Source organism: Cheilinus undulatus, linkage group 15, assembly GCF_018320785.1.
Source record: "Cheilinus undulatus linkage group 15, ASM1832078v1, whole genome shotgun sequence".
Lineage (NCBI taxonomy): Eukaryota > Metazoa > Chordata > Actinopteri > Labriformes > Labridae > Cheilinus > Cheilinus undulatus.
Genome location: NC_054879.1, coordinates 31996254 through 32022002, shown reverse-complemented (window position 1 = coordinate 32022002; position 25749 = coordinate 31996254). Strand labels below are relative to the sequence as shown.

General features: G+C 38.8%; 1 protein-coding gene across 2 annotated transcripts; it reads right to left on the bottom strand.

Annotated features, from left to right (window-relative positions):
- Positions 1-14421: 14421 nt before the first annotated feature.
- Positions 14422-25310, bottom strand: shox (short stature homeobox). 2 transcript variants are annotated; one of them, XM_041806515.1, is made up of 6 exons: positions 24933-25310; positions 23174-23382; positions 19227-19284; positions 18935-19044; positions 16496-16708; positions 14422-16147 (listed from the first exon to the last, which is right to left on the bottom strand). In XM_041806515.1, exons 1-6 carry the CDS (start codon positions 25171-25173, stop codon positions 16058-16060), a joined length of 921 nt encoding a protein of 306 aa, XP_041662449.1. In that variant the 5' UTR covers positions 25174-25310; the 3' UTR covers positions 14422-16057. The 2 variants fall into 2 exon arrangements, with proteins under 2 accessions (XP_041662449.1, XP_041662450.1); XM_041806516.1 differs by having other exon boundaries at positions 16017-16708; positions 18935-19023.
- Between the last annotated feature and the right edge of the window lie 439 nt (positions 25311-25749).

Genomic DNA, 25749 nt, shown 5'->3' with positions numbered 1-25749 from the left:
TGAGCTGCAGTTGTGTTTGCAGCAGCAGAATACAGACGTTTTTCTGCAGCTCAGACAAACAGACAGCCTGCTGGAGCTAAACCTGCCTTTTGCTTCAGATTATTGATCACATTAATATGCAATGATTATTTACTCGGGGTGAATTTGTTGTCTAAATAGCGGTTTTGAAGGCGTGTAATTAAAAAAAGCTTTGAAGAAGACTGGAGTAAAAAGATTTGACGTTTTAAGGAACATATTTTTGAAAGTGAAGTGAAGTGTTTGTTACTCGGCACTTCAATGGACGACATTTCACAATGAATTATAGTTTGAAACAGCTGCTGGATGTTTATTTGTTCCATATCCACCATGTTGTCACGTAGAGAAGAATAAAGACAATGATGCATCATTTATCAGGGAGTTTGTATTTGCTTTAAAAGGAGGCAGTTTTATTTTAGAAGAAGAGTCATTTGACAATAGAGTTGATATTTTCTGAAACACTCAGGGCAGTTCAAAGAGTGTTTCTGAGCATGAGCAGAGAGAATACGAATTTTCTAATGTCATCACACTGTCTGAGGCCGGATCATTGAGTCATGATACAAAGTCTGTTTTATTACAACTACATCATGTTTGACCAACGCTGAAATTAAATACAGACCATCTTCATCGAGGTGAATCCTTTCACAGCAATAAAAAGGACTGATTAATAAAGGAAATGAAGTTATTGATCCTTACCTATCAGTAAAGGAAATATACTAGATAATATTATGGAACTGTAGTGTTTACTGGAAAACATGTGACCTTATAATTGTGCTACTTCTCATGGAGATAGCTGTGTTATTCACAGGCCTTTTGTTTGCTTTTTCATCACAATGAAAACCCTCTGTTGAATGTGAGTGGTCCAGATTTGCAGCAGGAGAAGTTTAGACAAGGTTATTTCTGTATAAATTGTTAAAAGCTGTGATCCTCTTCCCACAGCTCCCAAGCTCCATGTGGCTCTTTTGTGATGAGTCGTGCCTCTTTTAAGTTTTATTTGAAAATAAAATATTTGTCAAAAGAAGCATTGTAAGCAGAGATGATTCACTGCAAGTCACATCAATCTCACCACCACCCTTGCTCTATGAACCAACCAATCATAAATTATCCCAGGTCTCCTGCTTCATTTCTTGGTGCAAATGTGGTACATAAGCAATTCAGGATGGACACAGAAAACATTTCCAAGGCACTAAACGTTCCTTAGAGTGCAGTTAAATCCACCATCAAGAAATGGAAGGAATATGGCACATGTGTAAATCTGCCTAGATCAGGCCATCCTCGCCAACTCAGTGACTGTGCAAGAAGGAGACTAGAAGGAGAGTGGCAAAGAGAAAGTTCCCCAGAAGGCATGTGGGAGACTCCATGGTCAAGTGGAAGAAAGTTCTTTGGTCTGATAAGACCAAAATGGTGCTTTTTAGCCATCAGACAAGACGCTAAAAGACACCAAACACCACACATCACTACAAACACACCACCCCCTCTGCGAAGCACATTGGTGGCAGCATCATGCTGTGGGGATACTTCTCAGCAGCTGCCCATGGAAGGCTTGTAAAGGTAGAGGATAAAATTAATGTGGCAAAACACACAAAAAAAAATCCTGGAGGACAATCCTAGTCCGTCTGCAAGAGAACTACGGCTTGGGAGCAGATTCCAGCAAGACAATGACCTGAAGCATACAGAGAAAGCTACACAGAAATGGTTTAAAGAAAACAGGGTCAAGGCATCTACTCACTGAATTTCTTAGGCGATCCCATTCTACCACAACCTCTCTTGATCCAATCATCCTGCTGCTTTCAAAATTTCAAATTTCAAAATCAGTTCTCCTCTCCTCCACACACTTAGTCTGCTTCAGTTTGATTGTTGCAACTGTCCTCCACCCCAGCTACCTCCACTACGTCTCATCGATGTCCAGGTCAAGCTTCTTTGTGTCATCCTGCATCAGTTCATCACCACTTCCAAGTCATCTCATCAGTGTTTGGGTCAAGCTCCTTAGAAGTCCACTTAGCTTATCCTACTCCTTCCATCACCCTCACAAATCTCTAGGGGGTATCCTATCCTGAGGTCAACCTCACTGCCCCTTCAAGTGCATAAAGGCATCATTTTGATAGACTATTCGACAAAAACATTTCACATTTCCAAACGTGTACAATAAATTATTGTTAACTCGTATTAAGTCTCATCTGACTAAAACACACGTACATCCATTGGTATTTGCTTATCAGTTCTTAGAATGGGGTCATAACTGAGATTTCCACATCTAAATATCTAAACATGACTCCAGGGCAGGTGGAATTTGTACAGTTAAAAAATATATATGCTCATTACTGGTGCATTTCAGTTATTCTGCAACAAATCCTATATTTTTTAATGTAGTGCATGCAGCTGTACCACAAAGCTCCCCATTATTTCATTGTCTGGGTGTCTATAGGGATCTAACTAACTATAATTTACTTGATATGAAGACATTTTGAGATTTTTGACAGGCTTGAACTATATATTGAGGCCCCTTGAAGCATGAGGCCCCAGGCGATTGCTGACCATAGCCTAATGGTGAAACAGCCTGCACAAGGATTTGTCAACATTCCTGACAAACACCTGCTGAAAAAAGCATGACTTCCTGATGAAGACTTAATGCCAGGGTCCACATAACCATGCAATAAAAATAGAGACATTTAAATACTTCAAAAACTGCTGTTTTCTTGTCTTTCTAGAGGTACCAGTCTGCATATCTCCAATCTGTCTCTGCCACCGAATCCTGAATAGATCCTCCCAGCAAACACAGAGCGAGTGAGAGTGAGAGTGAGAGAGAAACAGGAGCAGAACCAGGAAGTGCTCGGGTCAGAAATCCTCACAGCCCACTGGATGGAGCTGCAACGACACTGAAACCAGAATATTACAGCACAAACCAACACATTAAGCCTAAAATACAGCCTCCACTTTCCAGATATCACTTATCTGTTACTACATCTGTCATTAAAGTTACTACAGCTGTCGTAAAAGTAGAGTAATTCATGTGTGCATGCAATAAATGGGTGTATTTGAGGTTGATAGCAGGCTGTGCAATGTCAAAATAAACTTAAATTACAGCAAAATGCATGTTTTATTGTTTACTTTAAGACAATGTTTAAAGATGGAGTTGATATATTAAGTAATGGCACCAAATTACAGTGTACTAAGACATAAAAAATGATGTTTTTATAAGATAACTTAGAGGGATCTGAAAATAAACAGCTAATGAGAGAAACATAAACAGCTGAACGGAATGTGAACTTAACGCTCCGCTTTTACAAAGTTGAAATTCTTGACACTTTCCACCTCCTGTGCTCACAAAAAAAAGGAAAGAAAGAGAGACAAAGTGTTGACCCAGACTTAAAATGTTAGTTTTAATATAGTTGTGCACTGCTGATGACTCCAGATACATTTATGAGCATTAGCCGACAAAGCGAACTTGAGTCTAGCCCAAACAAACGGGGATGAAAGGCGCCCTTTGATCCTCGGCCGACCGGAGTGACTTCAGCACTTTGGGGCTCGATTGTTTTCAGCTGAGGTTTCTCTGGGTGGCTTCACTTCAAGCTACAGCAGAAAGTGCCGGAACAGGATTTACTCTGGATTTAAGAACCACAAAGTTGGCTCACAGGAAAAAAAAAAAAAAAACTCTCAGCTAAAGCAAACAGACGCTTACTCTGAGAGCAGGCCCTCCAGTTATTGTGATACAGCCGGAGTTTGAAAAGCTGAACGTCTCCCAGCTAAATGTGCTTCTTCTCAGGCCTCAACGCTTTTTTCACACCAACACCGCCAGCTTCATGTGGAGGCTACGACAGCTCACATTCCGTCTGATCATAGTTGTGTGTGACATTTCAAAGAGGATTACGAGAATGAAATGTGATAAAAACTATTTCCACGTGACCCCTGAGCACTTGACCTCTGATAGGCTAGCGCCGCGTAGCACCAAGGCACAGGCTTCTGCTGGGACCTGACTGCATGTGGGATTTAGCCGTGGACAGCCTGGGACAAAATCATCACAATATCAAGAAAGAAAGATCTAATGTGGGGCTTTTAAGGGGGAACAGAATCCATCGCCTATCAGGGTTAAAAGTGGTTGATCCTTTGGCCCAGATTGGCCTCAGGACCCAGCACCACTTCCTTATGAGAAATCACAAAACAAATTTGTAAAATGTCCAAACCCTCAAATTCATTTGATGAAAAATATAGCATTTTAGACAGTACATGAAAAAAAACATGACCAAAGGTCAGTATTACTGAAGCCCTGGAAGGACAGGCATGAATATGATTTATTATACTCTAGTCTTAAAGTTTTATATTCATATATAGTAATATAAATATATATAGTTATTATAGTTTTGCCATGATAGCATGGCAGTTTAAATTTTCTCTCAAGATCACTAGAAATTAGCACATTATCATGGGGGAGACACCTTTGTTATGCCAACATGCAGGGATAAATAAGTCAAGATCTTGAGAAAAGTACTAAAATGTCTTTGGTGACCCCTAAAAACAGCTCAGCGATTCATTTTGGTCCCGACCCACCAGCTGAGAACCACTGCTTTGTTATATTAGCCACTATTTGGTTGACTTTTTGAAGGGAATCAGAAAAATTGGACATTATCAGTCAGAAACCGCAGAAAATTTTAATTTTATGGCCAATCTTACTTATCCAAAAACCATCAATCGTATAAGCATAATTTCAATTTCAGGGACTCAAAATTTAATAATGATTAATAATAACTTGAATTCAGAAAACATGTGAAATGGAAAAATTGAAGCTTTAATTATCATAATTTAGCTTTAAGGGAACCAATGATCTAATAATTTCAAGCGAATCAGACAGAAGCTGTTGAAAATTTAACGTTTAATGTTCCAGAAAGATCCAAAACACTTAAAGCTGATCAGTTATTAAACCGGCCATCATTTAAATTTAAAGAAAATAAAGAAGACTGACAGAACTTGAAGTTGCAGCCAACAGAACTCACATTTAAAAAAAAAACTCAAAAGATCAATAAAAGGCAGACGCTAATGAGGAAATTATTCATTACACCAATTCTGATTAGAATTTTAGGGAAATGAAAAATATATAAAAGGTAAAGCTGACTGGCGATAAATTAGACATATTTTAGGTGGGAATCAGAAACATCAAAAGACAAGAGTAGATCTAATTTGACTTTTACAGGATCAGGATATCAGAGGAAAAATATCAAATTGATTAACCAATTGTTCAAAAATCATGCCGGATCAAATTTTAGAAAAGCAGGAGGATCTTAAACCTTCAGCACTTATCGCTCAAAATCCAATCTTGATTTTAAATTTCAGCAATTAAGAAGGAACAAACTTACAAGCTACAGCCATAATGCCAGCCAGGATTTGAATTGTTTGAGTATCAGGAACACTCAAAAGACATGGCCTGTCTGAGCAGAATCTACATTCATTGATTAAAGGAGACATCAGCTGCTAAATCAAATCCAGTTTGCCTTTAAGAGAAAAAGAAAACCTGAAAAACTTGAACCTATATTAATAAATGGTTAATAAAACAGACAAAAAAATTTACATGACTTACATGACTTATTTTTGTGGGGTAATCAGGGACATGCAAAGATCTAACAGCCTATCAGTCATAAACCAGTTAGAAATCCAAATTTAGGAAATCACAAGATCTAAAGATCTAAAATCAGCTTATCATAGGCGCTGGTTGGTTTAGCTCAGATGGTAGAGTAGATGCCCATCATATGCATAAACTACAGCCCTTAATACACTTGTTGCTGCTTTGACTCCTAGTCTAGGCAGAGGTCTAACTACTTACCTCACTCTCTCTCTCCATGTTTCCTCTTTCTTATCAGCTGTCCTGTTTAATAAAAGTACAAAGCCAAAATGATTGTTTATTTAAATAAATAATAATAAAAAAAATTTCGTTAGAAAAATGATTTTTATCATAGATTATTTCTTCATGCTGTTTTGGTTGGGGATAGATACAATATAAAAAGATAACCTGGTAACAGCGATCCCATGCATGTATCATAGTTTACAGAGAATGCTAATTTGCTAGTTTGTTAATATGAGAGAGTGAGGAATGAGAATGGCTTGAACCCAGGATGCCCGCATACATGGAGTACTACCTCACCACAAGGCGATCTCTACCCTGAAACAACAACATAGTAGTGAAACTGTTACATAAAATCTGACATAGGTGCAGCTTTGTTGCTAAATTTATCAAACTTAAAATCAAATGTGTTTAATTCTTAAAGAATTAGGTATTCAGAAAAACTTCATTCTTACTAACTTGTTGATTGTTAACAACACAACATTTACGTTTAATAAACCAGAAAGAAAAAAAAACTTTAAAGCTACTTGACTTACTGATCACGATTAGAGACAGAGTTTTATTTGTTGGGGGAATTAAGGACAGTGTCAAAACCTAAAGCATTAAAGTCCCCATCAAGTGATTAAAACAAATCTGTATTTTAGGTTTGTTTTATGAGAGGCCACTTTGTATGAACCACCAGGTCAAACTTCAGTCAGTCAGAATCTCTAAGTTTAGAAAATTTAGCTTCAAAATCATGAAAAATCAGGTAGTAAAATCTTCTCTAGGATGGTGTGAGCATGTCAATTGAATGAGCTGAAGCCACACCCACTCAGGAGAAATGGGGTCCTCTCTAATTTAAAAAAAATGCTACTGATCAGGCAGCTGCCTGGCTCTGTGCCAGTGCAGAGAGACAGAAGTTGGGGATTAAATTTACTGTTTTCTGGCACAAATCTCGCTGTTATGATAATTTTAATGACCTGTAGGCCACCGTGGCCGATAGACTTGGGAAATTTACCTCACAACAAAAACAGCGTGTAGCTAGCTGTTAACTTTCAATGACAGCAGTGGCATTAGATAACAACAGGCTGTACTGAGATGAATTGTACTGTACTGAGGTGATTTTATATCAATTTAGCATTGGGAGGGCGGGGTAATTCCCCATCAAGACTGGTGTTATCATGGGCTCAGATATTTGCCCTGCTAAAATCAAACCAAGCCAGGAAGGAGGTGAACGACTTTCTAACGGTCAAAATAAAAATTCAGTCAGACTTAGATCTCAGTGTTCTCAAGTTTGCAGCAACTGTATTCCAAAATATTAAATGTGTTACACCACAAATTTTGGATTTCACTTTACAGGGACTTCCAACTGTTTTCTTGTCTTTGGAAATTAGGGAGATCACAATCTACAGATAGGCTAATAGGGAAAAAATCTAATATATCAATCTAAGAGAATCAGGAATTAAAAAGGCATTTAGTTGCTTAGCAAACTGGTCAGAAGAGCAAACCAAAATATACAATCAGGCATCAATTAACTCACAGAAAATAAACTCTACCACTAGGAGTCTTTCGATCAAAACAGTGAAGATGACAACTATAGACACATTGCTCAACTCCACCCTACCCACTGCACACTTTCGTTTTTGTTTTGAGGACTCTGGAAAAAAAACTACAGTCTATAAGGAGACATCTTAACAGTTGTTTCATAAATTAGTCTCACAAAATGAGGGAGAAAAGCGGTTAAAACTTCCCTTCCAGGTTCATGTTTTGAGCACTAAGCAGGGTGGGTGAATGGAGCTTCTTGTTGCCTGGGCAACAGAACGTGCGGCTGATGGCAGAGAAAGATCATGGTATGTCATTAGCAAGCAGCACAAAACAGGTACAGCAACAGAACAGCAGTTTCTGGAAGCAGGTCAAGCTTTCTTTGATAACTGTCGTGTTTCTCTAATGGAAGCTGCCATGCCAAGAAGTGTACAGTTAGAACGAAAAATATGAAAGATTCCTCTGGAGATGTTAACTGTTGGAAGTGTTTGAGTTAATGTAAGTACTCAACTTAAGTTGCTTCTAACATATGAGTAGTCATTTTCTAATTAATGCAGATATTTCAGTGTAACACATCTACATATTGCATCTTTAAAATCAGTTCAAACAGATCTAATTAAATGTTAGGCATCAGGACATCAGGAAAACTGAAAGCTAATTAGTTTATTAGAATAAAAAGTAATCTGACATTAAAACTAAAATGAGACAGAACTGAAAATATCAAAAATCAGGAAGATCAAACGCTTATCAATTATAAACCAGACATGATCCAGAAGTTTGAGGACCTGGAAGAGGAAAAACTTGAAAGCTAATTGGCTAATCAGTTATGAAACCAGGCATGTATTAAATTATAAATCATGAACTTTCCCTGTGTTTGTTTATCATTTAGTCTCTGTTTTGTCTTTTATCTGGACCAGTAATAAAGTTTGATTTGAATTGAAAAGCACACAGCGTGCTCGTCCATTAAAGCTCTATAATGTATTGTTGTGTATTTGTTGGTGGTGGCCAACACAAACAGCGTTATGTGCCTGAACATGTTGACAAAGCTTCCACGGCTCATTGGGCTGTGATGGATGGCTGTGTGTGCCATGCTAATTATTAGTACACATAAAAGGATGCTGTTATTTGCAGAGCAGGCCCCGCAGGTCTCAGCCGGAGGGGTCAGCGGGTAAATACCGAGCCATCAGTCTGCAACCATATCACTCAATCTTGATGTATGAGCTCAGAGGTACAAATTAAACGGACGGCGACCTTCCAGAGTGGGGGTACCGCACTCAACAGGACGCCATTTGGGCTAATTTCTGCACTGGGTTCAGACAATAGGCCACTATACCACATGGTGTAATTAGTTTGTGTACACACATCTGGAGTTAAGCTCCCAGAGGAGACCAATGCGCTTAAAATTAGGAAAAAGGAACTTTTAAGATGTTAAAAATAGTATGTGCATGATGAACAAGTGGAGGGACTGTATAAAGTCTTCTTTGCTTGACTTGAACATACTGTAAGGAGTTTTAACTAGTTAAGAGACGGTCTGAAATTTAATCAGATGCATTTTTACGACTTCTAATAGCAAAAAGGAAGAACAGGATTTCTATAAAGTTATGTTTTGCCTGTTATAACTGACATCAAGTCAGTTTTTAACAAAATGTTTGACCAACTGCCACCAAAAGTGCCTTATTTTTTTAGATGTTTTACATTAAGAGTTATTTTAGTCCATTTGTTTCCAACCAGGGCCCCAAAGGATCCCTAGGGTTGAGACTGTCTGATCTAACGTCGATGATCTGCCAGTGAAAGTGTTTAAAATGAACATGTCCTCACTCAAAATATCAGGTTATTCAGTCAGCCACATTTGTAGTTCAGGTTATACTGAAAACAATTAAAATTCACTACCATTTTCACAGCAGTGTATCAATTTTTGTGATGTAGTTCCTTGGGGGCATAGGCATTTTAAGACTCTTTTAAGATGTGCAAGAGCCTTGGTTCCCAACCTGGGGTCCAGGACCCCCTTGGCACCAGAGATTTAAGGGGGGTGGGGGGTGGGTCAGTCTGCTCCGAGGTTGCTAAAATGAGGGTCATTCAGACTATCTAAAATCATAATAAAACAAAGGAATGGATCATACAGTAGTCTTCTGGTAATATAACTTGTGCTTTTGACAATCTCGTTTGGCTTTAAATGATCAAAACAGTTAAAATTGATGTGTATTTCTGACAGCAATTAGTCACTTTTTTAATGTGTGTCGTGGGGGGCCACGGCTCTTCTTAGATAGTTGAAGGGGGCTCAGTGGAAAAAGGTTGTGAACCACTGTGCTAGAGCACTCCTAATTTTAATCCCATCAACCCCTGGAACATCAAGCCTTAATATCCCACCTGATTTTTGCAACATGATACAAACTTTTTTTTTTATTTTTCAGTTATCATGTTGAATAACATGTAGTAATACTATTTCAAGTCACACATATTCTTCTAATGCCAAATATCACACCTATAACCAGAGGTGGCTAAAGTATATGACTATTGTTCTCAAGTAAAAGTACTGTTACTCTGGTTAAAATGTACTTCAGTAGAAGTAAAAGTACAGGTTTATAAACCTACTCAAGCAAAAGTAAACAGTATTTACTTTAAAGTTTGCTTTAAGTACTGAGTAGCTTCTGAGGAGAACAGATCTCCAGCCAGGCTGTTCAGGTAAAATCATACCTCTATAATAAATTATAATACACAGAAAAAATAGCAGTGTTAATTGAACTAACACAGAGTTAAATGAACCACCTTAGAACTGTCTGTATTAGTCCACACCACATAGTTAAACTGAATTTTTGAAATTGTTACATATTTTACAATATAAAAGAGCTGCAATAACTCTTAAAAATCTGTGTGAAGTTGGTTCTCCTCTGGCAAAAACAAAGAACAGAGTCAACCTCATAGCAAGGCATATACAGATGAAGAACAAGCTCTATGCATCTGTTAGGAGCATCTAAAGTCATAGGTGGGAGCTCTAACTCAGTGGTGCAAATTTGTCTCACATCAAAAACAGCAAAAATCCACCAGAAACATGACCAAAAGAACTCCAGCAGGGATCCCTGTACAACAGACAACAACCAAACACATCTGAACACTCTGCCCAAGGGCATGAGGGGAAACTGCGCTCACTGCAATTTCATATTTGGGGGATATGTGGGCTAAGATCAGTTTACTCTTTACAAAGTTGAACTAACACTGGTGGATCAACAATGTTGAATAATTCCAACAATGACGTTCATTTCACTCAGAATGCAGTTAAATGTACACTTTACACTTTCAAAAAAGTACAAGCACATGGATAAACTACTCAATTAGAGTAATTTGAGTAGATGTAATTAGTTACTTTCCACCCCTGCTTATAACCCTCCGCCTTTCTCACCCCTAGCCAAGCCCAGGTTATACTGCTGTACAGATATGTCTTTTACCATCATTATTATAGTCACAGTAGTTGTGCAGAGTGTGGAGATCATGAATAGAGCTAGATAGTGGTTTACATCTCTTAAGTCCCATATGTCTTCTCTAAAGCCCCGAATCTTTCAGATTAGAAAATTAGATGATGACAGATGAATAGGCCATGCTGGTCCATCACACAACATGGAAATTTTAATTTTTTGCCAAAATGGCAAAATAAAACATTATTTAAAAATGCTACACACTGCAGCATAAAATTCATATTTATGGTCATGAATATCAACATTGTCTGCAGTTACTGAAATGCATCTGTAATTGTAGTAATGCACTGACAACTTTTACATTAAACTCTTATCCTACATTTGTAATGTAACCTTAAGTTAAAAACAGTCAGTGTTTGCTCATTTTTAAGAGGCAGAAATATATATCACTTTATATTATGGTCACAGAATGATAAAGATTGTCTGAATACAGCCAGATATGAACAATAATTGTGGCTGGAAAGGATGTTTTATTTGTGTGGCTATCCATTTCTGTGAATGGTTAAATGGACTTGAGCTTGTTTAGCGCTTTTCTAGTCATCCGACTACTCAAAGTGCTTTTACACTGCAGGTCGCACCGACCCATTCACTCACACATTCATTCACTGATGGCAGAGGTTGCTATGGAGAATTGGCCATCAGTATTAGCTAATCCCTTTCGTAGGTTTCCATACCAGCTTACATGCCACTGACGCAGCAGTGGGAGCAAATTGGGGTTAAGTATTTTGCCCAAGGACACATCGACATGTGACTGCAGGAGCTGGGGATCAAACCCACAACCTTCTTACTGTGAGATGACTGACTCCACCAACTGAGCCACAGTCGCCCCATGTTCAGATTTACTAGCATCAAAACTGTATAGAGAGCATGAATGTCTTAATTTTGGGCTCAGTTTGAAATATTTACAATTTTTAGTTCTGCCTTGGATAGAAATGCAATATTGTGTGTGAAAGTCCTGCATTCAAAACTCTGACAACATAATGGTATTGTTACTAAAACTTGGCTCACTAATGAGAAGAATGCTCTATTAAAGTGGCTTAAAATAATGTAGAAAAATAACTTAAGAATAATAACACCTGTTCAATTGAATATTTTTTTGCAAAAAAATCCTACTAAATCTTTAATTTTCTCACAGTATATCTTGCAGTAAAAAACTAAAGTCACTGCTTTTTATTGGTGGTCACTTCTTTCTAATAAAAAAAATACTGTTTTTTAGTGAAATGAGAAATTTACAAGGAGGTCTGAACCATTTCAAGGAGATCAAAATGACACAATATTTAGGAGCTGGGTACCCAGAAGTTCTGATCCTAAAATCAACTCTGATAAGGAGGCTTCAGCTTGTTTCTTTTTTTAAGTATTATTTTACTGACAAATAAAGGGGGCATTGGTTACATTGTGTGACATGTTCTCACGCTGTAGTCAGAGGCAGTCTGGGTTAAAATCCAGCCTGTGCCTCCTTTCCAGCATGTCACCCCCCAACCCTCCCTCTCGCCAGTTTCTGACTCTATTCACACCTATCAACAATAAAGGCACAAAAGTTCAAAAATAACTACTTACAAAAAAAGACATTTAGGGATGCACTAAGGAAACTGAGAAACACTGTTAGTCAATTAGAAGTAAGAGTTTTCTTAAGGAAACACTTTCCACACATGTAAAGGTCAAATATATATAAAAGAGTTAGGACACTGGCCCCGTTTGGCACAAAATATCACAAATTAGCCCTGTTCACTTACGCACATAACTCCTAAAAAGAGACGGAAATTTTCAAGGTGAAGAGCCCAAATTTTTCCTGCAGACCCCCCCCCCCCCCCGGCATTTTTTCCATGTCAATTTGACGTAAACTGATGTGAGAACACAGCAGAAAACATTCAGGAAAATTCACAGCGAGCTGTTGGGAGGGGTCATAGCGTTAAATCCTGTGACTATGTTCACCAGTGGACTGAAAGGTAAATGACTGATGCAACCTCATTGCATGCACTAAAACATGAAGCACTAATATTAAGGAAATTATGTCACATCCATCGTCTATGTTGTTTTGTTCAACACTTCTGTGTTGTTATTTTTTTAAATCATATATTGGCCTGTAAGAGCCCATAGATGGTAAATATAGGAACAAGCTACAGAGAAAGAATTCAGCAGGAACCTGCCTGTAATGCATGTGTGAAAAACAGCCAATAAAAAGTGCCTCCCTTTTGCTTTTCAGTAGACATTATCCATAGTTTTGTATTTTATCTTTCTTGCAGCTTCTTACTTTAACCTCCTATGTTTGAGCTCAAATATCTGTGCAGAAAGAAGCTTCCTCTTTGCCCTAAAAGAATTCAAAGGGAGTTATATTTTTTTTGCATCATTGTGCATCATCTTCCCAAAATCAAGATCAATTGCAAGCTGAATGTTTGGATCAATAATGCACAAAAAGATTGTATTTTAGTGTGTTTGTCTGTGTCTCTCATGCATGATAGATATCATGTGACAGAAACCACAATAAAAACAACAAAGTTAACACACAACATAGGGAAACCCAAAGGTTAAAAATAGGCCTTGTATATATCCATCACCAACAGAAAAGACAGTACTGTAAAAGTCAGCACCCATTCAAAGCAGCAGTAGTTAGAATATCCAATTATATTTAAGAGATAATGTCCCTTATTTTCTGTGTGATGCTTTTTTATTTGAAGTACAGAGCTTTAAGTTTAATATGTCCCAAAACAGGATGTGTTTTTGTAAGCTTTGCACCCAGAAACATCCCTTATAGGAATACAGTATTTAAGAGCCTGCACTTTTCCACCTTTAATGCAGTAAGGAAGTTAAATAATCACCTCTACTTTTATTTTACTCTTAGTATTCGTACATGTTCTCGAGCAGACTGTGTTTGTGTATGTGGCAGTGGAGGAGGGCCTAACTTGAGATGTAGATGTAGCCGTACAAGCGCTAACTTTTGACCTCCCCATGTCATCTTCTCAAAGTTAATCATCGCTGTGGAAACAAGGAGAAAAGCTCCTCAGTGAGCGCAGAGCTCAGGGAGAAGATTACATGTCATAAATACAGAATCCCTCAAATCTGGCCTGTTTTTCCCTCCACACTTACATACAGGCCTCCCACTCCAGTTACAGCCATCTTGCTTCTATTTGATGACACTCCCCACTTTCCAGATCTGTGTCATTTTGATGAACACAGGCAGAGATACGGACCGTGTGTGTGTGGGGGGGTCGATGGGTTCTGGTTGCATCTGGATTTTATAGCAGCTCAATTCTGCGTGCTGGTGTGCGGCTGAGATTGGATGTGATGAGACGGAGTTGCAAGCGTGGAGTGTATGGGAATGTCAACGAAAGACTGATATTGATATTGATCCCCGGGTTGAGACAGTTGCAGGGAAGTATGAGACGCAGAGATTCTGCATCATTAGTCTTGAAAATCTGCTTATTTTCTTGTTATATTTTCCCTTTTTTCTGCTCATGTGCATGCTAAGACAATGTTTCCAAAGAGAATGTAAAAGTAATCTAAAACTCAAGTACAAATATTTATAACTTTATTGATAGTTTACTTGTACAAGATGTACATTCATATTTTGTGAATCAAAAAAGGGGCAAAACAAACCGTACGATGATTCATGTTTAGGCATGCTTGCATATGAAATGAGTCATTTTCATGGGTACAACAAATTTCATGGAGTATCGTTTCAAATCAACCATCCCTGAAATGTTTGTAAACTCGGACACGCTACATTTTTTAAAACCTTTTTAGGCAAACGAAGCACTACAGCCACACCTCCTAATTCAAATTTAACACTTAAAAAAAAACATACAAAAATAAATGCAAAGCCATGTAAAAATGTACACTTGTAGTTCAACTATTTCATCTTTCATAGACTTTCAGACAAAATAATAATAAATAAAACACCAATATGTTTAATTTAAAATGGAGACATAGATAAACGGTTCTAAATGGAGGTCTGGTAACACAGAAAATGCTTGGTTTGGAGACTGTTAGAGGTACAGTGATCTGAAACAGATCGACATGTGTGGCGCAGCTCTGACAGCAGTGTTAAAAACGGGGGTTTAAAAATATTCCTCTAACTCCAAAATAATCCAAATGTTTTGGTTTTGTTTTGATAAATTTGTAAAATACAGAATTAGTTTGAAATTAATGATAAAAAGTCACATTTAACATGCAGAATTAAGCTGCGAAATTTTGGATTATAATGCTGATTTTTATTTCAAACCCAAGTGTAAAATGTGCTCCTTTTCCTCAACCTGATGTACACAAAACTGCTTGAATACACCGGTGTTCTGCAGGATTTGGCACCTTGTATTAAGAGTGACTTACGCAATAAAACACACTGCTGTAGAAAATCTGGCATTTGGCAAAGAAATTCTTCAACACTCAACAGTGCATGAAAAACAAATGAAAAATCATTGGGTCTCTTATCGTTTAAGATTAACTGCTAGCTGTTTGTTTGTTTTTACTTTTTTAATATTTACAGTATTGCACTTAAACTGCACACCATTGCATTTCAGTTTGACTGATGCTTTCTTCATATTTTCAGAATTACAAAATAAGAAAAGAGAGAAAAAACAAAACACTTTTTATACCCTTTATCCAAGATAATGTCCTTTTTAGCGGATCACATAACAATATCAAACCCTGCCCCTGTACCCCGTTTTTTTTTTAATTAGTAAAGTAGTATCTGCTTGTAGTGCCATTTGTAAACACCCACGTACAAGACCCTGAAGTGCAAAGGCTATCTTCACTTCTTTACCCGGGATACAACACAAAAAGAGGAAGAAATAAAGACAGAGAGAGAGAATAAGAGAGGGGGAGAACATTTCTCCATTCTGCAGCAAAGGAACAATAAAGTTGTTGCTTTTGTTTGTCCAGAAGAAGAAACTTCATGTAGCAGGGGAGGAGATCTTGTGGGCATGGAGGATGGCAGTGTTAAAAACAGCTGTTTATGTCCGGTGTGGTCCTCCTGCAGCGCTCGACAGCAGCAGGGAGCACAGTGGTTGGAGACAAATATGGCCGCTATTTAATGTTTCTTTTTCTTTGATTTAGAAGGTGGTGAGGGGGGGCAGAGAGAGGGAAAAAGAGGGTGTAAATGTGAGTCGTCCCAAAGCCTTCCAGAGTCCACAAAATGCTCAAGCCCCTTTGCGCTGTCAACAAGCGAGGGGAGGCTTGCTGCTGCTGCCTGCCCGTTTGCTTTGTTCTGCTCTGTCTGACCCGGCCCTCAGACAGACATCCACATGTGTTTGTACGGTCCTTGGGATGTGATCTGTGCCTGGAGTGGACTGAGCCACTGGCCCCGCAGAAGTCCCGCCTGTTGGGGCGAAAAGTAAAAGGTGATTTCATTGGTATTTAATTACCGTTTCTCTACAAGTGGTTTGTTTTGGCAGCTGGTTTTGTGACAATTTTCTCCATCTTTTTTTTCTTATTTTCTTCCTCCCCCCTCTCTCTCTCTCTCTCCCTTTCTCCCCCCTCTCTCTGTATGTGTTCCTCTCTTTCATTCTCACTTCTCAGTGTTTTTGTTTAGTTTAGTTTTAGCTGTGAGTGTCACGGCCCTTTCACAGGCTCAGTCTTGTGTGAGAGAGGCGATTATGGGCATCAGGCGAGCGGAGGGGCAGCCCGGTTGGGGTCAGAGTCCCAGAGCCTCGGCGTGTTTTCTTGCCTTGAGTCGCAGGTCGGCGATGCTCGAGTTCTTGCTGTTGCTTTTGGCAGCCGCCGCCACCGCCGCCGCCGCAGAGGCCGAGTCGGCGAGGGACGCGATTGGAAGTCCGAAGGGAGGGGGCGGGAACATCAGGTAGGGAGCGTGAGCGGCCAGGTGAGGGTGCAGATGGGGGTGGGAGTGGGTGACGCCGTCCAACTGGAGCTGAGCTTGGACCTGCAGGACGGGGAAAACAGAGGATTTAGGTTTCACAGTCTGACACTATTAAACTCCCCCCTTAAATGTTACCCCCGCTGAGCTGTTGCTTACTCTGTGTTTTCTAAGAAAATAGTTAAGGCTGCACTCTATGCTTTAGCCCTTTTTTCATGTCAGCTATTCTAAAAGTTAATGAATCATACATTGCTCTCAGACACCACATCCAATTTAATCGTCCAGAATCAAAGTGTTTCTAGGACCCAGAACAGATTTGTTTAATTCAGACTGAGAACTCGCTTATACCCTTGGAAATATGCAAGTCTTGTTATCCTGATTATGTATTCAATTGCATAAATAAACAATTTTGCACTAAAAAGATATTCACATATTTGGAGTTATAAATATTTATCCAGACATATTCCTGAGTCGATTGGGGAGGAAAAAAAGGGAACCATAAGGAGCATAGAATATCAGTTTTCACATTCTTGGCAATTATTTTATAAGAAGTAGGTGAAAATTAAGCATCCAGTAACTTCAGAGGGAGAGAGCTGAGCCTGTTGCCATTCCTCATGTGTTTCAAACACCGCAGGAAGAAGTGGGGGAAAAACTCAAGTGTGCATGCTTTCTACTCCAACCAAAATAGAACGATTTAAAGTCAGGGTTTTAACTCAAATAAATATTATTTTCTCACTTTGCCTCCTTTCAAATGAAGCCTAAAAATACTGAAAATGACTCATGTTGAAGTTGTTGAATAAAAGGGAAAATTAACTCCAACCGCAGATTTGGGGTTGCTCCGCAGCAACCAAACAACAAACATTTATCTCCTTTTTGCAACAATCAGGCAACAAAGTCAAGCTTAAGCTTGCATCTTTAAATGAGTAAAATTAGACCTGATTAAAACACAAAAGCAGTGATTGGAAACTATAAATTCACTTTGTGAAACTTGTGACAGAAACTTATCTGTCCTTGACAAAACAGGTGGTGGATGTTTGACGTTCTTGTGCCTTTGGGTGGCTGTATCATGTTTATATCTTCACACACAAGTCTGATACACACATGTAGGGTTGTCATGATAACAGATTTTTAAACTATCCTACTGTACAATCAGAAATCAAATGATATCAGTGCTTGTTTTGATACCACAGCAACAAAAACACAAGAAAGAGCAATTTCTTGTGTTTAATCACCAAAAAAATTAATGCCAAACTCCTGCCTATATTGCACCAATATGTTGGCAATGCCAAGGTACAGTATGTTTGGTTTATGCTGCCAATTTTTAGCACAATTCCCTGTCCCTAACAGCAGCTTTTGGTTAAAAACATACTATAGACTTACGTTTTTTGAAGCTTTGGTACTTTCCAGTACTGTTAATCACTAAAATAACAGATTAAATTGATTTAATACATGGTGTATAATAAATATTGAAAATGTGGACATCCTTACTAACATACACACTCATACCTTGTAGTTTTTTGTTTTTAAGGGTACAGATTTCTTTAATTATTGGTTGATAGAGGCATAAAATGAGAAAAAGTGACAAAGCTTTAAGGCCAGATTTGAACCATGCATCCTGACCAGCGAAACCACCATCCACTCACTTGTTTCCCTTGCTGCATTGTGATGCCAGCTCAGTATTCCAACCTCAAACAGCACTCCTATCTCGGTATGCGGGCCTGGAGCCTCCACCCCTGCCAGCACAGCTCAACGCCAATATCCATCAGAGCCCACTCCATTCCCCCCGCTTTCATCATCTCTTTTATGTGCTCGCGCCTGCCTGCCGCACTGTTGGCTTAATTAGGCCGCTGCTTTTTCACGAGGGGGTCAGGCAGACAACACAGCGGACCGAGGGACGCAGAGGCAGATAGCAGCAGATCAGATGTCTGTCCACCTCTCCGACCCTCCTGTCTCCTCTGCACGCAGCCATGAGGTGAAAGGTGCAGAGAGGTCTGACTGCTCCCTCCCCCCTTTCTAACTCACACTGTCTCTCATTGCACACATATTAGAGCTGCATATAGCCTCCAAGTTCATGTGTACAATTATAGAAGGTCTACTGTGAGTCCAACACACCAAGCATGCTTAAAAGCACACAAACATGAGCTACAACTTCAGCATCTTCCAGCATTCTTTCTCTTATGCTGACTAATCATCTTTTTCTCTGCATTTTCACTGATATTCTGCACTAGTTTTAAATTGGACGGCTCTATTTCTTATACTTAATAGCTGCTGATGCAAAAATACATTTTCTACCTGTTGGAAGGGCATCCGCAGGGCGCCCATGTTGACATAGGGTGCTACTCTGCACGCGTCGAGGTGACTGCCGGAGCCCAGAATAACACCTGGAGAGAAGGGAAAGATGTCTGTCAGGCAGCCAGACAGTTGTTGTTATGTGAGATGAGGAGGTCAAAGTTTGTTTGTTTTTTTGACACATGCAGTTAAAAATGTTGTCACATTTGAGAACTAAAATAAGCCAAGGAAAAAAAGAGGGAAATATATAAATAAAAGAGCATTCAAGAGGTTACAAAAAGGAACATTTAGTTACCTTTGTGCATCTGGTTTTCTTGTTTTCGACATTTTGCTCTTCTGTTCTGGAACCAGACCTGGAATTAAACGGGCAAATTACACATCAGAAAAATGAAAATAAAGTACTAAATCCAGGCTAAAAATACAGTTAATGTGCCATAAGATCATTCCTGTTTCTGCTCCTTTTTATTAAAGACTTTTTTGTATATATTTTTTTTGTTTGGTTGCTGAATGTAAAAAACTTGCAAACATAAAAAAATCTTATTCTATTCTTTTACAGGTTTCTAGTAATACCACAAACTAATGAAAGGTGAAAAGGGTTGGCTATAGATGATTTACTGCAACCTTCTTCACATTTTATGAAAAATAGTATTAGAAAGCATACAAAAATGCATGTAAAGAAATATAAATGAGCCTGCAGTTTTAGCATATAGGTCAAGGAACACACACAGACACACTACAAAAAATAAAAGTAAGATAAACTTACAAGGTCGATATAAAGGTGATTAAACCTCATTTTGAATTTTAAAGGCATATTCAGGCAATAAAATATGACAAAATGACTATAAACACCACCCAGCTAGGCTAACACAACCTCAAACCCTGTATAATAAATGGTTATCAAATTACTATGGTGATATGTAGCCGTTGTATTTCAAAATAAAAGAGATAAACCTTGGCTCCAGCAGCCTCCAATTCACTGTCTTTGAAGCTTCAGGCTACGTCCTATTGTTAATCATCATCAAGCTAATTTGCTCGGTGAATAACATTATCTTCCCTCCCCTCTTCGACCCCGCAATGATTATCATTTACAGATGCGAAATTAGCGGCTGGTAGCGGACCACAAAGGGCGCGCATTGATGATGATAATGATGATGAGTCAAGGTGCCGTAAACACGGAGCCATTTTGGATCTGCGTGGATCGACTAGCAACGTTTGTGTCGATGTAGATAACAAGACGGTCGATAGACTGGCTATTAGAGGCTCAGATTAACGGAAGAGGAGGAAAAGGAGGGATGAAATGCTCATATTTTGATTTATATTTTGAAAACGTATATTAAGGATTAGTGTTTCATCTGAAAATCCTGATATTGAAGTGTTATGGTAATATATTCCCTTTAAATGTGGCATGAGAGAAAATTCCAGACAAAATGTGACGTAGACAACGTCAAAAATAACACGTAAAATAATATTTTAACGACAATAAAGATGCAACTCAAAAATCCCACGACAACAAAAAGAGACGTTATGAGACATTTTACTAGCTACATGTTGGGGTATGAGGTTATATTCACTGAAAACTGAGAAGTTAAGGGAAATTTTCTAAATAAATTCAGACTTAATGAAAATGTAGATCTTTCAAGGAAATGCAGCATGACGTAAGATTTTATTTTAAAAAATGAGACGTTCAGGAATATTTTCAAAATAAAATGAAAAGTTATGAACAAATGTTTTTTTTATTTATTTTATTTTGTTTTGTTTTGTTTTGTTTTTTTTAGTTATGAACAAATGTTGGCCTATCTACAAAATGAAGCATGACGTCAGATTTTTTAAAAAAGAAATAAGACGTCAAAGAATATTTTCAAAATAAAATGAGACGTTATGAACAAATGTAGGCCTATCTACAAAATAAAGCATGACGTATTTTTTAAAGAAATAAGACGTTAGGTAAAACTCAAAGAATAAAAGATTCGTTCCTAGATAAAATTCTGACTTTAAGGAATGTTTAAAAATAAATTATGACTGTGGATTGTTATTGTCAAACGAAGAGACATTAAGGAACTGTTTCATGTTTTTTTAAATAAGTTACAGGAAGTTCACAGAAAGAAAATTATGTTTAGACTATTATGAATAATTTCACAATAAAACCAGAAATCACGAATTTATGTTTTTCTTCACAATGAATTATAATAATTAATATTACTATTAAATAAAGACACACACCATGATTTGTGGTGAGTGTATAGGCGGTGTGTTACTTGCTGTACAGCAGTAAACGATGGTAGGAAAGGTGTTTACTAGAATACCAGGTGATTTTGCATAGAGCACAGCAATCCCTCAGATAAATCAAGGCTAATATTAGACGGGCCCGGGATCAATTCCAATTACGCGCCAGTATGTTAAGCAAAGTGAACTACACTGGTTCAGACAGTTATTTCTTCATTAAGGGCCACTCAATGATGCGCTTCACAAATACCCTAATCTCATTTCCTTTTTGATTTTTTAATAGAGACAGTGAATAATGACATTTAATTTAGCAGCGCGCCAGAAACCCAAAGATATTAGTCGTAACTGAATTACTGCCTGCTCCTCACCAGGCTCTCATAACTTTCAATTAGATTCATTGACAGCTGCTCGGAGCGCGTGCAGCTTTCTCAGCCTGCACGAGACCTGCTGCGATTCACTGAAACTAAAAGTGCAGGAAAACATGACATAAAATGTGACTTTATATTCCAAGGAGAGAAAATCGGCTATTCCTGCGTGGTTTTGATCACAGAAAAATGCGCATATAGCTACTCTTTTCTAACCCTATTAAATATTTTAACGCCTTCTATTAACTTTATTGGTAATCGGTGCAACATTATCACCTTATTCTGACTATGTTCCGCTCCAAATACACTCTCTATGATGGGTTTTATTTATCCGATTAGATAGCAGAACAGCAGCAGAGTTGGGCCAGAATCGAGTTATTTCTAATCTGTTTTTATGGGGACACTACATCAAGCCAATGGCAGATATTACAAAGAAAATGAGGAGGGATCCGAGTTGACATAAGAGCGCGTCCCCTGAAGCAGCCATTCAGGCTCTTCATTCATTTTAATCATTGCTTTGGATTTTTTTTTTTTCTTCGTCTTCCTCCCTGAAGGCTGCTGGGATCGGAGGAGTGCTTTTTGGCTGTGCAGGCCTGCAGCTGCAAGTTCACGAGGTTGTTGGGTCCCGCGTGATTTACAGCAGTTTATACACGTTTGATATAACTGACTCACTGATACTACAAAATAAAACACTTAAAAAAAATACACGCATTAGATTATTTTAACTATCATTTAGTAAAAACCAAAGCAGAAAAAGATCAATTAAGTTAAACATAATGGTTTTATGTGTGTCAATTCGACAATGCACGCCTATTAATACCAAAATATGTGCATAAAAAATCTTACTGTTTCACCTGAGATTTTAATGCGACAGAAATGTTCCATTTTCCTGCAGGAATATTACACCACAAGGAATGAAAAATGGCGATTAATCCACTATTGACTGCCTCAGACACTTTACAAAGTCCCACTGGAATATAACAAGAATATTTCAGACATCATTTATCTCTCAGGCTGGTGAGGTCATCCTGCCTGCAGACTAATGAGCTCTTGACATTTCTGTCTTTTACTTTTATTTATTTTTTTTATGTTGCAGGGCATGCCACAGAAACAGTGATCTCTCAGTGGCACAAAAACAAAACAAAATGATTCATATTTTGTGTTTTACAAGAGCAAAAAAATGCCTAGCATGACGACAAACACTGCGAATTGGATTCAAACTAAACTAAAATTTGAATGCATGATTATGAGTTTTTAACAGTTAAAAATGTTACATTATAATCAGAAAAAAATCAGTGCAGTTCTTGTTGTTTTGCACCATTGTTTGATTGAATTAAGGAGCATAGATCAAGGCTATGTAAAACTATTAACATTATTCCCAAGCTGTACGTACATGCGTCTGAACAACTCACACACACCTGCTAGAATGGCCACGACAATATAAAACGTCTCATAGAGACTGTATATAGCGTAATGGCACAAGTAAGAGGACACAGTGAACTCTGCAGACAGTTCTTGTTGGAATTTTGGGAGGAAAAAAATGCAAATTCTTGTTTCTGCTCACACAGCAGCCCCCCCGGTTGCAACGGCCGTTTTGAATCAGTTAAATGTAGTGGAAAAAGAAAAGAGACGGAATAAATTTGCAGTTCCTGACCTGCACCCTGGCCTCGGACAGTCCCAGCCGCTGGCTCAGCTCCTCTCTCATGAACGCGTCCGGATAGTGCGTCTCGTCGAACAACCGCTCCAGCTCGTTCAGCTGCTCCAACGTGAAGTTGGTGCGACTCCTCCGCTGCTTCAGTTTGCCCTGCGCGTCCTCGTCCTCAGACTTCACGTCCTCCTTCTTCTCCTTACACTCGTATATCCCTGTTACACGGCCCACGGAAGACAGGAGATGCGTAAACGGCTTTGTGGAGCTACATAAACATTCACATTATTGGCCCTTGTGTATCCCCTTAGTGCTGGGCCCTCTTATAGGGGTCTGGTAATTTGGCAGTAGCAGCAGCAGCACATACACACATTACAGAGCCGATGTCTGCTGTAGAGAGAGGCCTGTGGCTGCTCTGCAGCCTCCATAAGTCTTAATGTAATGTCAGTGCCGCTATAGGAGCGAATCAGTCAACGCATGGCATGTAAGCTTAATAAGGTTATAGGCGATTTAAAGAGCAGAGAATTAAGCCCTGGATAAACGAGAAGATTTAGCTCTAATTACTCGCTTCCATTAAAAAAGGACTGAGGGCACATCAGGCTTCATATTAAAGAATGTCACTTTCACATCCTAATCAGGCAGAAATATTCTAAAGCCATGAATGTACCAGAATATAACCCGCTACAAGGCTTTTAAACATGTGTTATTATTCTATAACGCAATGGAAACAGTGCGTTATTATTATCAATGCATGTGGCAACTAATGGAAGTGCAAAACTGATGTTTTTGCGCATTTTGGAGTTCCTAGTTGAGCTGAGGTATTTTCCCTGATATGTAGCTTTGTTTATGTCATAATATTATCCTGAATGAATTAAATATGTAGGAGCAACCTTTGCCATAAAGCTTAGAACAATAAATGCGTAAAAAAGCAGGATTTGGGGAATAAATCCAACCTTTTTCTTGCTCCTGCAGCAGGATAAATATAGAAACAAGATAGTCACTAAATGTCTACAACTCTGCACTTCACTTATCTGACTGTTGTTTGAACAGGCAGAGGCCTGCCCTGATTTTTGACTGCTCTTTTATACACTCAGAATGATATTAAAAAAAAATCCTCCTCCAAAAAAAAAAGAGTTTAATTGTTCCTTTTCCTGTTAGTGGAATTAAACATGGAAAGTGAAGCTAAAAAAGAGCAGAACGCAGGAGAATTACAACCAAACTGTCTGTATATTGCAAAGAAGGCTGGGAATCACACATGTAGAGCAAACTGACTTCTAGATGATTTAAAATGAGCTTTCAGTGTGACAGAATTATATAAGAAGAGAATAGGCGAGGGGGCATTGCATTACACCTAACAGTGCTACCTTTAAGATTATTATAGTAGACAAGTTTCTCATTAAATAGCATTGAATTTAAAAAATGGAGAAAAATGATTTGTTTTATATTTATAGTGAGCAATCTAACAGTGGGTTTTAGTTGTGCGCAAAAGTGAAGGTCTGAAAGCAATAATCAAAGAGTTAAATGGACGATTACAGGAAGGGCCCGCCTCCTGCTTTGTCAAATAAAACATTTAAACAACAGAACAATGTTTTGACTTTGTGAATTAACTCAAACCAAACGTCTGCCATGATGAGAACTAATTTTACGCGTGGATTCTTGGCTGGTGTGCAGAGAAAAGCGCCGCTCCCGATACAAAACAAGTGAACTTGAGACATTTCCCCGACACAACACGGAGCATTTCCTCACATTGAAAGCAAAAAAATCTTACCCTCTGTCGCCCTGGAAACATTAAAGTCCTTGAGTTTCTCCTTTTCCAGCTCGACATGGTCCTTGAACAGATGCACCGGGCAGCCCTCCGTTATGTCCTGCAGGTTGGTCTCGGGGCTGCCCAGCTCGCGCGCCCTCGTCAAGCCGCTCTCCAAAACTTCCCTGTACGTGATACTCTCTTTGCTGCTCTCCTTGTTTTTCTGATCGAAAGATTTCGACACGAATGCCGTAAGTTCTTCCATGGCTCTGGGCGGCTCAGTAGTGGTCCTGCTCCTTGAAATCCACCGTGAAGTCTCGGTATAGGACACCTCGCAGTCTCTATAAGGTACCAAGCTCTGCACGCGGACGTATGCGCTCGTGTGTTTTTGGGGAGGCTGGCAGCAGCAGCAGCAGCGATCGACAGGAGAGAGGGGTGGAGAGGAGGTGAGATCACTCCTGCTGTTGTGACTGTGTATTTGAGAGCACACTATTTATACACGGCCACCTCAAACCCAGCCCCCCCACCCCCACACCAACCCACACACCCCCTCTCCGCTCCGATCTCTGTGTCTTGAGCAATTACAGGCCGCCTCGACTTTGCAGAATTCAACTTTCAGCAGCTTTTTTTTTTTTTTTTTCCTCGTCTCCTTCTTCTGCTACAAATCAATGCTGGAGCTGATGGAGGCGGTTAATTGAATTACGGGGTCATTAAAATGCCCGCGGTGGCTCACTCCTGTGAGGAGGAGGCTCTCATATATGACTCTTATGGCTAATTAAATCGGCGAAAATTTAATTAACGCGATTACAGGAGATACAAATACTGGCCTCTTTGTGGGATT